The sequence below is a fragment of the Choloepus didactylus genome, chromosome 19 (genome assembly GCF_015220235.1).
Source record: "Choloepus didactylus isolate mChoDid1 chromosome 19, mChoDid1.pri, whole genome shotgun sequence".
In the NCBI taxonomy this organism is placed as follows: Eukaryota; Metazoa; Chordata; class Mammalia; order Pilosa; family Megalonychidae; genus Choloepus; species Choloepus didactylus.
The window spans coordinates 46,821,887-46,837,476 of NC_051325.1; the positions used below are offsets into that span (position 1 = coordinate 46,821,887).

The 15,590-nt window shown below is 43.0% G+C and overlaps 1 protein-coding gene across 8 annotated transcripts in view; it reads right to left on the minus strand.

Annotated features, from left to right (window-relative positions):
- Window positions 1-15,590, minus strand: part of PTPRT (protein tyrosine phosphatase receptor type T) — a 1,173,155-nt gene that overhangs the window by 822,027 nt on the left and 335,538 nt on the right. For all 8 annotated transcript variants that reach the window (XM_037810913.1, XM_037810912.1, XM_037810909.1 and 5 more), the window contains exon 2: window positions 12,165-12,290. In XM_037810913.1, the coding sequence (XP_037666841.1) occupies window positions 12,165-12,189 (25 nt within the window). In that variant the 5' untranslated portion in view covers window positions 12,190-12,290. The remainder of the gene's footprint in view (window positions 1-12,164; window positions 12,291-15,590) is intronic.

Consider the following 15,590-nt stretch of genomic DNA (forward strand, 5'->3'; position numbering starts at 1 on the left):
TTTCTCCCACATACAACATTGTAGATTTGGGCTCCATTCTTGGACTAGTCCATGAAATCATCCAGAACACCTAGTGCACTGGCTCTCAAACTTTAAAAGCCATTAAAATCATTTGAGTAACTTGGGCAAAAAGCAGACAGTCGGGCCCTATCCTCCTTAGTCAGTAGGCCTGAGAGAGGGTATGGGAATCTGCTCTTTAATAGAAATATTATCACAACACATAAATGGTACTTACTATGTGCCAAGCACAAATTTATATTTTTAATGTTAACTTGTTCAACACTTTACAACCACTCATATCCCCATTTTACAGATGGGGAAACCGAGGCATGGAAGCTTCAAGTAATGTGCCCAAGGTCATGACAGTAAGTGTCTCCACGTTGTCTCCACGGTCTGTGCTTTTAACCCACCCTGTCCTCCCAGATGACTCTGATGTAGGTGCTCTGTGAGCCACATTTTGAGAAATAATGGCAAAGTATCCAGAAGAAATGGTGCATTTACAATAAAAGGAAATGGAAAACAAGACCATCATACCACCAGCAACCAAAAATGAGAGAGAAGCTAACAAACTGAAAGGGAATTTGTTTGCATCCACTCTGCCACTTACCTCTCGCACACATTTTTCCTGTCCTTGTTCCAATAACAGAACAATTTGCAAAGACACAAAACTGTTTCTTTCTGGCTGTTATGCTCTGGACTTGAAATGGCAGGAAGGCTGACCCCACTGAGGACACTCACATCAGGTGGGCAGGGGAGTGAGGCCATCAAGGTAGTAGAAAGGCTGACTGAACCAGTCCTGCACTGCCAGGCCCCACCCCTCACCTGGCCCACCCTGCACAGGCCTAGATCCAGACACCTCAGATAATATCAAAGGATAAGGTGGAACATCAAGTCAAACTGAGTCAGAAGTAGCTCCATACCTCTCCATCTCTGCCTGCCCTTGGGGGCTGAGAAACAGTTTCCCAGACACAGAAGGGACATGGGGAGGTCAGCAAGTTCCAACATCCCCCAGATAGGGCAGAAATGAGACCCAACCAGAGTGCCATGTGCTGGACACCTCCCAGCGGTCCCACAAGAATGGCTGAGTTAATGTGAACAGACAGAGAGAGCAGTGCAAGGGCCATGCCAGTGAAGGCCTGGTGCCCCCGGACACAGAAGGCTGCCCTGTGCTACAGGAGGGAGTATTATCCACGGAACTGGGCATGTAGGATGTCTGTTTGTTTATCCTCCCTGTCCACTGCACAGCATGCCACAGCTGCTGACCTCTCTGCAATTACAACTTCTCTGATATTGTAGACAGACAACATAAAAACACAAATGCAATATATATTTTTGCACTCAGATTTTTGGATAGAGCTTAAGTCACTAGGAATGTGATGATTCCAGAGATAACTGCAGGATGGTAGAAAGGGAAGAGGTTAGATTTCAAGGAACTGCATAGAAATCCCACCTCAGTGATTTATTAGCTAAATGGCCTTGAGCAAGTCATTCAATTTCTCCGAGCCTCTGTTTCCTCTTCTGTATATTGGAATAACTCTGGCTACTTCATGGGGTCCTCACAAGTGACAGATGAGAAAATGTATATCTTTCCTATGGCCTAGTGCATGGAAGACTATAAGTGCTTTAATGGAGACAAATTAACTTCTCTCCAATAGAGGGTTACATCATTTAAAACAAATTGATGGATGTTTAGATGGATGGATGGATGGATGGATAGATGGATGGATGAATGGAGGAAGGAAGGAAGAAAGGAAGGGAGGGAGGGAGGGAGGGAGAGAGAGAGGGAGAGTGGGTGTGTAGACGGATGGGTAGGTAGACGGATGGGTACCATATGTTTAAACACTGAACTTAAGTTATGCCAAAACATCATGTCCCTACATTTGCTCTCTTATGCTTGCACCCCCTTATCCATAAGCAGTACTGATGGACTTAGTCAATTCAACCAACTGATGGGATGATCAACCTTCAGTGATTAAAAGTCAGATATTCCCTCCATTTTCCCAGTGAGAAGATCTCCCCCCAAAATGGTTTTCAGACAACTTTAATATACAAAAGTTTAGGTGTGTAGATGAATTAGTTAAATGTCTACTTATGGTATCTAATATGTGACTTAATTACACATACATATTTCAACCACATCTTTTATAAAACATATTAATTTAAAAATAGATAGTGGGTAAGGGCAGAGACTCTGGAGCCAGGCTGCTGGGGTTTAAATCTCAGTTTCCCTTTTCCTAGCCATCTGTTCTTGGGCAAATTGCTTAGCATTCTGGGCCTCAGTTTCCTTATCTATAAAATAGGGGAAATAATAGTCCCCAGCTTACAGGGTTGTTGAAGTATGAAATGAGTTAAAAACAAGCAAAACCCTTATAACCCAGTCCAGTAAGGGGTATATATGTGTTTTTGTTTTTAAATCATGTTTGACTAAGCATCCCTGTATTTTATGGAACATTGTTATTCAAACTCTTCATATGCACTGTTGATGTCAGTGCCTCTGTCTTTGGAAGAACCACTGGTTAAGACGAATAACGGAAGACCCAAGTCAACACCGTATTTCCAATCACACTGTTTGGATTCAATACGTTTTGAATCCAGGTAGGATGTCAAAGAAAACCAGAGGTCAGGGGCGAGGACAAATGTCTTTTCCCACTGATCTGACAGGTATGTATTTTGATCAGCACAAAGACTGCTGCTTTTCAGAGACAACCCGCACTTTTCACTATCTGATCAATCCTCCGGAATAATCACTAAATCCCCTTTGCCTTCCTTTTCTACCAGGGCTGTGATCCCTGTAAACACCCCAAACTAGCAGTGACTGGGGTCCTTGAAGGTTAATGTCATTTCCCCCATTAGTACTTTTGTAGTTCAAAGCACACGAGCAAGCATCCCACAATATTGGCACTTGGTAAGAACTTTTCTAGGAACTGCTTAAGGGCAAAGATCTTGCTTTTGACTTGGGCAAATGGGATGCTTTTTGGCTTTTATCTATTCTTCTCCCACTGCCATTCCCTGAGTGCTGGTTAAAGAAATCATGGGGTTCCCATCCAGCATGCAGCCCTGGAGAGAGAAAAACAGATCTGAACATGGGGGTAGAGACGGCAGCCCTGTCTGTGAACCCCAACCCCGTGCAAGGTGTGCATCCTCAGGATAGTGGCGGTCCAGAGCACAGCCTGGAAACAGACCCCCTGTGGGCAAATGCTGGCTCCACCAGGCGCTGATGTGGACCTTGGGCAAGTCATCTACTCTTTCTGTGCCTCAAGTTTCTTCATTGTAAAATGCACACAATAATAATACCTGCATCAGAAGACTGTTGTAAAGATGAAGTAAATGAATATATTTAATGTACTTAGAATAGTACTTGGCACATAATAATAAGCACTACATAAATATCTCTTCCCTAATATGATTATTAGTATTACATGCATGTTATTAGTATTAGTATTACGTATTTTCCCTCTGTCTCTCTCCTTCCCTCTATCTCCTTCTCTCTGACTCTGAAAGGATCTATATCTACCCATTAACAATGGCTATTTGGGGGAACTGAGATAGGAATGAAGATTGTTAATTTATATGTACAAATTCAGCATATCTTATAAGGAATATATAGTATTTTATCATGAAAACAGGAAGAAAAAAAATGTTCTCACTAAATGGGAACATAAGAGTTTATAGCTTTAAACCATCAATAACAATATCAGCAGTGATCAAAGACACTTAAAGGCCTATAGTTCCAGGTAATTTTATCATAAACCCACAAGAAAACATTTGGTCTGTTTTTTGATCCATCACATTGCTCCAAAGGGGAACCCCATGTGTGATCACATTTGTGAGCGTGATCACTTTTTCACGGTGAAGGAAGAGCCAATCCCCACTTCCTATTTACTTACCCCAGGGCCTCCCAGGATCAGTTCTGAGCTGAAGATCCCCACCCAGGCCCCGCCAGATGCCCCATCCTGCCTGGAGCCTCATCAGGCCGAGCGAGGGTACCCAGGCAGGAAAGCTACAGATGCCCCAGGTGCAGCGAAAATGCCAAAGAAAGCAGCAGCCTCGCAGGGTCCCCTGAGGTTATTCCTGCATCACTCCTCTCCTGACTCTCCTAACACTGACAGCGCTGACAACGACTTAGTCCACACACGACTGCCTTCCCTGGTGCAGGCCCCAAGCCTGGCGCAGAGGATCCAGAGCTGAGAGTCAGCCTCCCAGCCCACGGAGGAATCAGAGAAAACACGTGGAGATAAACTCAGCCACAGGAGCACAGCGGAGAGGCGATTGCTCCGGGGAAGAGTCAGGGAAGGCCTCCTGGAGGAGGGAGGCCACAGGAGGACTCACCCACGGGCTGGGAATAGGCAGTACATTCGAGCCAGTGGGGTCAGCAAGTGCAAAGGCACAAAGGTCTGTGGTGGAGAGCAAGGGAAATCAAGTCTGACTGATTTTAGAAAAACTAGGATTGTTCTAGAAGGAACAATCCTAGTTGAACAAGAAGCTGGAGAGTCAGGCTTGAAAAACACATAGAAACCAAAGCATTTCTGGAGAACAAAGAAACAGAAAGTCCAACAACTCTCTTCTAGTACAAGCAGCATGACGCGGATCTCACCACTCCCACTGGACTCCCCCCACCACGCGCCTCTGGTTGATGGCACGGCCTTCTTAGATGACAAGTTCTAGGCAGCACGTCCAACTGGCCAGGTCACGTGTCTGGCCACATCCAGAGTGCCAGGAAGTGGTGAGTATCAGGCACTTCTGGCTTCTACCGAGCTCTGTGTTCCACCCGGACTCAACACAAGGGGAGATTCCCCAAATCAGGAAGCAGGGTTGGAAGCTGAGCTGCAAAAACTAAAGCACAAGGACCCTCTCATCAGATTACATAGAAGGGGAAGGGGAAGGAGAAGGAAAGGGCAGCTGAGGAAGTCGAGGCTGGAAATAGATGCTGGCATCATAGCATGAGAAAGTTCAATTATTAATAAGAGCAATTCACTTAACAAACACTTACCAGCACCTACAAAGTCCCCAGGCAGTGGGTTACAGACGTAACTAAACATTGTCTCTGCCTGCAAGGAGAACAGAGGCTAGCTCAGTACACAGACTGTAGCAGACTTGGTGTTCATCCCAGAAGCCCTAGTGGGACCACACAGCTGGCATCCACCTTGACTGGTCGGTGCTCAGACCCTTCTGGTTGATTATTCGTCTGCATATAATTCTGGCCAATACCCAGAGGTCGCCATCTAGTGTGCTAAGAGCCGTAACAGGGTGGACACAGGGGACCATCAGCAGTTCCTCATTGTGTTTAGCACTTTGGAATTTACAAAGCATCAACTCATGGACACATTTCCAATATTACATGTTTGACATATGGATGATATTTGTGCTAAAGATCTCAAAAATAATACAAACTACTCTATTTGGGATACACAAGGGAATACAGACTATATACACAAAAGTAAATTTGATAACCCCTATTGGAGATGAGTACAGAGATATATGTACAAAGACATTCACTGCAAGGTGATTTAAGAGTAAGAAACTTGAAAGAACTGACATACACCTATGCTGGGTGGTTAAATAAATCATAGAACAATCGTTGTAATGGTAAAAATGAAGCCTTTAGGAAAGATGCTTTCAAGAAATATTTAATGACATGGGAAAATGCTCAAAACTAATGTCAGGTAGAAAAATATTTAAATATGTAAGTTTGTGTGCACATATGACTTTTGTTTTGTTCTTTAAGCTATCTTTATTGTGAATATTTGCTACAATGAATATGCATTATCTTTGCAATCATAAATCATGACTATAAATAGAAATAATTTTCAAACATGTCTAGTTGGCACAATACGTATTTCTCCGTCCTGAATTTGAAGACCGCCTGCTCTTCATACAACTTACATGACCTGAGACTAGTCACTTTACCTCTCTGCAACTCAGTTTTCTCAAAAATTAAGAGAAAACATTACAGCTGAACTCACGGGACATAGGCAGATGAGATGCCATGCTGTCTGGAAAAATGCCCAATCCAGTTCTTGGGTCAAGTGGGTGTATAGTATGTACCAGTTCCCTTAAAAGAAAGCAAATGTCCCAGTACTTTTACAGAACTCTTATGTGAGTTCTAATATGGAAACATGACCTGGTCAGGGGATAGGGTTGGGGTACAGATGCTTGACTGACCCCAAACCCTGTCTTTGTAGCCATCAGCTGGAGCAAAGCAGGAACCCACAGCCAAGGGCGAGTGGCATGAAGGAAAGGTCATTACCATCCCCGAGACTGGGTCTGCTTCCACGGTGAGGTGATGTGGTGAAGTACTCATGGCTGTGTGGCTGCATCCCTGTGTGCATATTCTCCTGCCCCTTCCAACCAGGTGACCAGGCTCTTTGCATTTCTCTGCTCCAAAAATTTTTGCAGGATAGAGAGAAGAATTCAAGGGCTCCTCCCTTCCTCCTTTCTTTTTTAAAGTCTAAATTCACTGAAGAGATTAGGCTATGGGTCTGAAAGGCTTTGTGCCAAGAGGGGTGTGGCTTTGAGGGCTGAGAAGGTGAGGAGAGAAGTTCCCCCCAACGGGGAAGAGGATAGGGTTGAGTTTGTGGGTACTACACTGCTCAGCGGCAGTTCTTGGGGAAGAGGCAGGCCCCAAAAGGGATGCTGGGTTGTTCACCTGGGCTGACTGGACCCAGGACAAGGGCACCAAGCCTGGAAAAGCAGCAGAACCATCAGACCTGAAGGGACCTCAGCGGACCCAACTGCACAGGCTTCTCAGCAGAAACCACAATGGACATCTTAAGTCTAAGGACATTTGCAGAACCCTAGGGAAGGGGGAGCCCTAATAAGGACTAGGATTTAATGTCTCAATTCCCTGCAGGCTCAGGGTCTGATTCAAGTGGATGTAAAGTAGAGAAATAAATGCTGCATTTCTTGTGCACCTGGCTTTCTAGCCTGCGATTCATCCCCAACACTTGAAATAATGTCCTACAAGTGTTAGAAGGAAAGAGTTGGAAACTCTCCAAGACCTATTACCTCCAGCTTCTGTCCTTTTAAAAAGACCAGAACACTGCAGCTTCCTTCAGCCTCCAAGAAAACCTCCTCTTGGGCCCAGGGCTGCACCCCAGGGTTACTGTGTGGAAATCCACATCAAGGATGGGGAAAGCAGGGCTAGGAAACACTGGTAGCTGTAGTTAGTTCCGTAGATAGGATACAGACCTGGAAAGAGGGTTTGTGGGTGTAGTAGCCTCTCTTCTTCTGTGACAGCTCCAATAAACATGAGGTAGGAGGAAAAACAGTTCTGAAGCCAGGAATGCTAAGCCTGAGGGCTTTTCCCATGGAGAGGAATGAAGAAACGAGTATAACAATGGTTCCTATGTAGTATTCAATGAACAGAGCTAAAATGGAGAAGGTGCTCAAGCTCTCAGGGAAGCAATACATCATGGGTATTTAAAAACCTCTCTCAGCCATCTAGACCCATGACAGACCACCTGCTGGAAGGTTCCAGTTTGTAAAGCAGCATCTGGGATGGTGTGAGCTTGAAGGATGGGTCATGGTTCTAAGGCAGACTTAGAACAAGAGACGATAAGAACCAGAAAACAACAGGGGAACCAGCATCAATTAAGTCCTGTTATATGCAGACATTTCACATGCACACAGGCATCATCCCATTTAATTCTCATGCGGTCCCCATGTTAAAGATGAGGAAACTGAAGCAGAGGGTTAAGGCCTTAGAGTCATGCAGCTATGGAGTAGGAATGGAATAAACAGCATGTAAACACGGGTGTGATAAGGACTGTGAAAGAAAATAACAGGATATTGACAGAGAGAGCAATGGGGGGGTCCTTCATTATCACCAACAAGGGAAGATTTCTCTGACGAGGTGTCATTTGAGCTGAGACCTGAGGAATCAGCCAAGAGACGAGTGGAGAAAAAAGATTCCAGCAAGAAGGAACAGCATGTGCAAAGGTCCTGAGTCACGAAAACAATAAGTATGTCTGGAGCACTCTGATAGACAGGGACAAGGATTCAGAGAAGATGCTAGATCATGTAGGCATTGCACATGATGGCAAGGAAATCTGATTTCATCCTACATGCCAGGGATTACCACTGAAGGGTTTCAGTGCCCAAACAACATGAGCTGATTTAACTATAGCCTAGCACAGAGCTTGTCACACAGAAAGAGATCAGTAAAAGGTTGTAAAACATCTGAATACATGGACTCAAACCAGATTTTCAAAAAGAGATGGAAACTGCCGGCTTTACAGTGGGAGATGATTTCAGCCTTTTCCCATGAGAACAAACAGTTTGCCTGATCCAAATTCACTTTCATGCCTCTCTGCCTGAGAAACACACAGAGACACTGAAATCCACAGGCACATCATGACAGAATAATTTCAATGATTGTTATCAAATGCCTCTATTTAGAAAAAGCTCAGAAGATCACATTAGCACAATCCAATATTTATGAAATGAGGCTCTGCCATAATGAGGAGCTGAGAAAATTAAGATTAGAAGCAAGAGTTGATTCTTTGGGGAGAGAGAATGGTGTGTGGCCTGATGAGAGAAGCAGCAATATCACTCAACTTCTCGGAACCTTGGTTTTTTGATCTGTAAAACTGGAAGGATAGTAGCAAAGATGAGAAAACAAATAATTAATCAACAGAGGTCCCAAAGGTATTTGATATAATTTATCATCCATTTTTTCATTAAAAAAAAAAAAACTTGGTAAAAACCATTTACCAATTCATCCATCTATCCATCTGCTCATCTATGTACTCATCTAACAAAATGTTAATTAGTACCTACTATGTATGATGCACTGCAGAAGGCACCAAAGATAAAGCTATGAACAGGACTTTTTTGGTCCCTATTCACATGGAACTTCTCACCTGGGAGTAAAACAGACGTTGAAGTAAGAACATCAGCTGTGACACATGTTACAGGGTGCAGTGAGAATGTTTACAGAGAAAGCTGACCCAGATTGGGGGATCTAGGGAGGGTGGTCCTGAGGAAGTGACATTTGAGCTAAGATGTGAAAGGGAAGTACATGTAAGTCAGGAGAAAGGGGTGGAGGAAGAGGTTCAACAGAGAGTGCTTATCTTATGGGAGTCCCTGAGACAGCAAAGAGTCTGGAATTTTCTGGGAACTAACAGAGGCCAGTGTGCAGTGAACACAGGAGACAGTGAAACACAGTGAGACTACAGGTATAGGTAGGACCAACAAGCCAAGGTAGGGCTTGGAGGCTATAGTAGGGCTTGGAGACTGTAATAGGGCTTGGAGGCTATAGTAGGGCTTGGAGGCTATAGTAGGGCTTGGAAGCTGACCATCATGGTAGGGCTTGGAGGCCATGGGAGAGCTTTGGTCTTCTTAGAGTAATGGCAGGCCTCAGAAGGATTCCAAGCAGAAGCTGGGTGAAGCAAAGGTGAGGAAAGGTAATGTAAACAGGTCATTATTTTAAAACAATCTCTTTGACTTCTGTTTGGAAAGCAGATTGCATAAGTCAAACGAGTATCTCAAGATGTCTGTTAGGAGATTTTCTAGTAATTCAGGAGAGAGGCAGTGGTCACCTGGATCAGGGCAGTGATAGAGATAAAGAGAAATAGGCAGCCCTGAGGTGTACCCAGGAGGTAAAATGGCAAGACAAAGTGATTGACTGGAAGAAGGTGTAAGAGAAAGGAAAGAGAGAAGTATGTTCCCTGGGTTTTTGAATCAGTAACAGAGTGGAGTTGAGGCTGTCCTGAGACAAGGAACACTGGTTGACTAGAAGGAGAAAATGGGTGAATCACGTGTTCAATTCTGAAGATGAGTTTGGTGAATTTCGGTTTGCTAAAGCTGCCAGAATGCAATATACCAGAAATTAGGCAGCCCTGAGGTGTACCCAGGAGGTAAAATGGCAAGACAAAGTGATTGACTGGAAGAAGGTGTAAGAGAAAGGAAAGAGAGAAGTATGTTCCCTGGGTTTTTGAATCAGTAACAGAGTGGAGTTGAGGCTGTCCTGAGACAAGGAACACTGGTTGACTAGAAGGAGAAAATGGGTGAATCACGTGTTCAATTCTGAAGATGAGTTTGGTGAATTTCGGTTTGCTAAAGCTGCCAGAATGCAATATACCAGAAATGGGTAGGCTTTTAACAATGGGGACTTATTAGCTTACAAAATTATAGTGCTAAAGCCATAAAAACATCCAATTAGGGCATCAACAGGATGATACCTTCTCTGAAGAAAGGCTGCTGGCATCTGGGATACTTCTGTCACATGGGAAAGCACATGGCCAGCATCTGCTGGTCCTTTGCTCCTGGTTTTCGTTGCTTTCAGCTTCAGGCTTCAGTGGCTTCCTCTCTGAGCTTCTGTGGATCCTCTCTCTGCTTCTCTGGAGCTTCTCTGAACTCGTATCCTCTCATAAAAGACCCCAGTAAAGGATTAAGACCCACCTTGAATGGGCTGGGTCACATCTCTATTGAACCCTAACCAAAAGGTCCCACCCACAAAAGCTCTGCCCCCACAGGAATGGATGAAAAGAACATGGCCTTTTCTGGAGTAAGTAACATCTCCAAACCACCACTGCAACCCTACAGGGCTTCAGATGGGTTAAAGACAAGCAAAGAGTATATATGTGCACCTACAATCATACACATGCACATTTGCACACACATGCACACACACTGTAAATTCCAAATTTATTTTGTCCATATCAAAGATGGCCATGCTGCACAGGAACAACTGTGGTATGTTGAAGCACAGACGCCTTTGACCCATGTGATGTCTGAGTCCTCATCTATACCACGACATTTTTGTGAGAAAAATTAGCATTATTAAAAATTATGATGAGCCAACAGGCATAGAGGCTGCCCCACAGTCACCTTGCTAACGGGGGATGTGGTGATGGGGACTCTGCCCATGCCAAGTAAGGACCAACCATATCTGAAAAGCTCAATTTTGCAGCATAGAACCACTTTTTTTTTTATACCCAGGGCTTGAAGCAACACTCAGGAGGAATGCATACAAGCAATGTAAAGCTCTTAATAGGGGCCGTTTAGAACCACCCAGCAACCCCCTGTTTTGAAGCCAAACTCAAAGTCAATGAGGTCACACCCTCACCTGGACATCTCTGAGCATCTTCTCTCCCTCCGTCTTTGTAGGATCTTTGTGGCATCTTTGTGGCATCCTGAAAACCCCTTTCCCCAAAGGCAGCCAAGAAGAAGTGGCAGCCAGGAAGTGGATTGTGTAGGTTTAGAATTCATAAAAGATGTCTGGGCTGGAGTCAGCAGCTAAAGATGGAAACTGAAGGCATGGGAACATCGAGGTCACTAATGAAAAGAGTATAGAATGAGCCTGAAGAGCTCCAGTGTTTAATGGCCGAAGTGAGTTGACAAAGGAGACTGAGAAAGAGTGCAAGAAGGGGGTGGTGGAAAACCAACACAGTGAGAGGAAGCACCTGGTTAGGGTGAATTACAGAGAATGGCCTCCACTCTCCAACACCAATTGTCTTTACAACTGAACCAGGGATCCTGTTTATACAGAGAGGTGATCATAAGGTTCATAGAGGTAAATCAGTTTCTGGCTTACTTCACCAGATAAACCTCCTCAAGAGTCACATCATCCAGGTATACCTCACCCTAAATATGTTCTCCTGAGTATACCTCATCCAGGTGTGCTTCCTATGGAATATACCAGGTGTCACTCCCATAAGGCCTGCCTCAAATAGCCATCAAATGTGTACATGTAGGTCTTCAGCCCATTGTTTAAGGATAAGCTTGACATTCAGGATGTCAGGAAATAACGTTATGATATATATTCTAAGTGTTGACGTTTCCGTTATCTACAAGCTGTGTCTTTGTGGCCTGGAAGAAAAGCAGGGACCTCAAATTCTTTAGAAGTTTTTTCTTCCTCTAAAAATCCTCTATTATCAGTCCTCCAAAACATAAAGCCCAGTAATACCTTACTTGTAGATAAAGCTCAGAATCTCAAAGCTAAAAGAAATCCTAAAGGTCCCTAAGTCTAGGTGACATTTGACTCCTATAGGAGCCCTATGAATTCACCTAGCCTTGGTCTGAATGCCTCTGATGATGGGGAACTCATAACGTTCAAAGTTATCCAATGCCTTCTCAGTTCAAATGGTAAGAAAGTTAGTCCCCATGGGTCACTGGGAAAGCCAACCATCCCCACTGAGCCCCAAACACAATGGATCACATACCTGTGGGCACTGCTGGGTCCAGCATTGGTTTCTCCCATGTGTTAATCTGCTCCCAGGTAAACCCATTGGTCCCCAGGGCCACGCTATAACCACAATTGCTGTAGTGCTCATCAAAGGAACAGCCACCTGCAAACAAAAGAGATTTGGGTAAATACATCCCTCTGTTTGAGGCTTGGTTCGTTAACCCTGTCTCATCGACTCTTCATTTACAGCTCTGAATTTTAAACTCCAGCAAAGATTTTTTTAAGAGACAAGCAAATTGGATTTTGATATTTGCTTTGGTGCTCTCAAGAAAGGCATTAGCATCTGCAGGCCCCCCTATTTTAAAAAGTTAATAAGGCTAGTTACATTGATTTCAATCTTCCTTCTGAGAAAGTAAACAGCAACGTCACATTCTAAGCAGGAAAAATGAATGCCAGGGCATGCCTCTGTAATTGCTTCCTGCAACATGAAGAGATGCTGTGAGGCAGCAGAAAGAGCACTAGCTTCAAAGTCTAGCAAAACTAGACACCAATCTCAGCTTTGCAAAGCTGTGTGAGCTGGGGCCAGATGGTTAAAACCTTGGGGACTCCACTTCCTCAACTGTAATATGGAAGGAAATATTTACCTTACAGAAATATAATAAGGATTAAATGGAATAACATGTGAAATGTAACTGGCACAGAATAAGTACTCAATGTCCACCTCCTTTCCTCTAAAAGCATTCTGAAAAACAATTTCCTTGCAATAAGAAAACAAGTTTGTGAAGAAATTGGAGCTCCTGAGTGACCAAGATGGTGGGGGAAGATGCTCCGGGTGTCATCCAAAACAGAATATTTGAACAACTAGCAAAAACTGGCAGAGCCATCTTCCTCTGGAAAACAGTTACAGTGTTGCAGTAACTGGGCAAGGGCTAAATCAAGAAAATGCATTTTTATAAACTGTAGGAGATCATGGCACACTTGCTGGCTTCTCCCCCAGTCACTCCCTGGAACAGTATCCATACCCCACATCAGCAAGGTGACTGTGGGACAGCTTTCATTCCCCTTGTGAGTCCCTGGTCCTGTTCTGGAAGGAGCAGTGTAAACCCTATGCGCATACTTGGGTGCCTATATGCCAGTGCCAATCTATGAGGTGGCAGCTTGAAAGGCTGAAGCAGGACATTCACCTCTACTCATTGGGGTGGTCTGAAACTGTACCCCAGAAAAAAACATGTTCTTAAATCTAATCCATTCCCATGGCTGTAAACCCACTGTAAGTAGGACCTTTTAATGAAACTACTTCAGTTAAAGTGTGACCCACCTCATTCAAGATGGGTCTTAATCCTATTACTGGAGTCCTCTATAAACAGAAGCAAGACAAAAAGAGAAAGCCACACAAGCAAGATGTTGAGAGCAATGACACCTTGAAGACAAGGTAGAAACCAGCAGATGCCCCATATGCCTTGTTATCTTAGGAGCCAAAGATCACCAGCAGCCAGTGCCTGAGAAGAAAGCATCGCCTTGACGATGGCTTGATTTGAACATTTGCTTGGATTCAAAGTTGTAAGCTAATAAATTCCCATTGTTCAAGCTGAACCATGTCATGGTATTTGCTTTAAGCAGCCTAGGAAACAAAAACACTTACCCTCTCAGAACTTGCCCTGCAGGCAGAAGCAGCTTACAGACAACTAAAGAAATGTAAGAAACAAGTCAAAGTGGCCTGGGGTAAAGGATTACAGGCTGCAAAATACACAATAGAGCACACAAGAGGGGGGGGGTCTATTTCATAGGGAATAAAGGGGGCATACAGATTCCTGTAAATGGAGGGAATTCCTAAGGCCATGAGTGAGCTCAAATCCAGGATAAGATGCAGGCTCAGAAAAGACAGAGAGCACCCAGAACTTCATTTTTGAGTCTAGATGATCTTCTTAATAGAAGGGCTTAACTCTGAAGCAAAGCATCAGTCAATGTAAAGCCAATTTTCAAGGAATGTGAAAATTTCAAAGTATTTTGTTTTGTCTGTCTGTTTGTTTGTTTGGGGCATTGGTTTGTTTGTTTTTGTTAGCTCCTGAAACTGCAGGAAATCTTTTTCATATCACTAGCTAGATACAAGCTTAAGGAACAGAGAGCTCAGGGACTAAATCCCAAAATTAACATATGGAAATTTTTAAATGAACAGTATACAACAAAATATCACAACACAAAGAAAAAGTAAATGCCAGCCCATCCAAAGGAACATGATAAAACTTCAGAAACTAACAATGAAGAAAATTAGACTTTGGACATACCAAGCAAAAACTTTTTAAAAAATGATCTTCAATATATTGATGGAGATAGAGGAAAATAAAGGATATAAGGAAAATGATGAATGAACAATATAAAAATCTCCAAGAAAGAGATGAAAATTTTAAAAAGGATCCAAACAGAAATACTAGAGTTGAAGACTACAATAATGGAAATGAAAAATTCCTTGGAGGGTTTCAACCTAAGATTGGAGCTTGCAGAAGAAAGAACAGTTAAGTCAAAGACAAGATGATTGAAATGATTTATGATGAGTAGTAGGAAGAAAAATGAATGAAAAAAAAATAGTGAACAGAGCTTAAGAGATGTGTGAGACACTATCAAGCATAACAATATATGCATTATGGGAGTCTGAGAAGGAGAAGAAAGAGAAAGAGACAGAAGAAATATTGAAAGAAATAATTGCAGAAAACTTCCTGAATACAATGAAAGACATGAATATGCACATTCAAGAAACCCAACAATACCCAAACAGGATATAAACTTGAAGAGAACCATATCCAGACACATAACAATCAAACTGTCAAATGCCCAGGACAAGGAGAGAGTTTTAAAGGTATAAGAGAAAAGCAACCTGATACAGATTAAGTGCAGATTTCTCATCAGAAATCATGGACATGAGAAGGAATTGGGAGAGATTAAGACATTCCCAGATAAACAAAAGCCGAGGGAGTTCATCAGCACTAGATCTACCTTACAAGCAGTGCTAAGGGAAATTCTTCAGATTGAAAGGAAAGGACACTAAACAGTGGATCAAAGCAGCATAGAGAAATAAATATGTCCAGTAAATGTAGTCATATAGGTAATTATGAATACCAGTACCACTGTATTATATTTTTTTGGTATGTAACATGACTTTTTACTTCTTACAGGTTCTATAAAGCAAATACATAAAAAGTAATGGTAAATCTATGGTTTTCAACATACAATGTATAATGATTCCATTTGTAAAATGTACAACAAAAAGATGGGGGTCAGAGGGGCATAGGAATAGTGTGTGCATATGCTATTGAAATTAAATTGGTATCAAAGCAAACATGATTGTTACAGATTTAGGATTTAAAGTTAATCCTTGGGTAATAACAAAGGAAACATGTGAAAATATATACAGAGTCAAAGATTAAATGCTCTAGTCCAAAGGAAAAGACTGGCAGAATGGATGAAA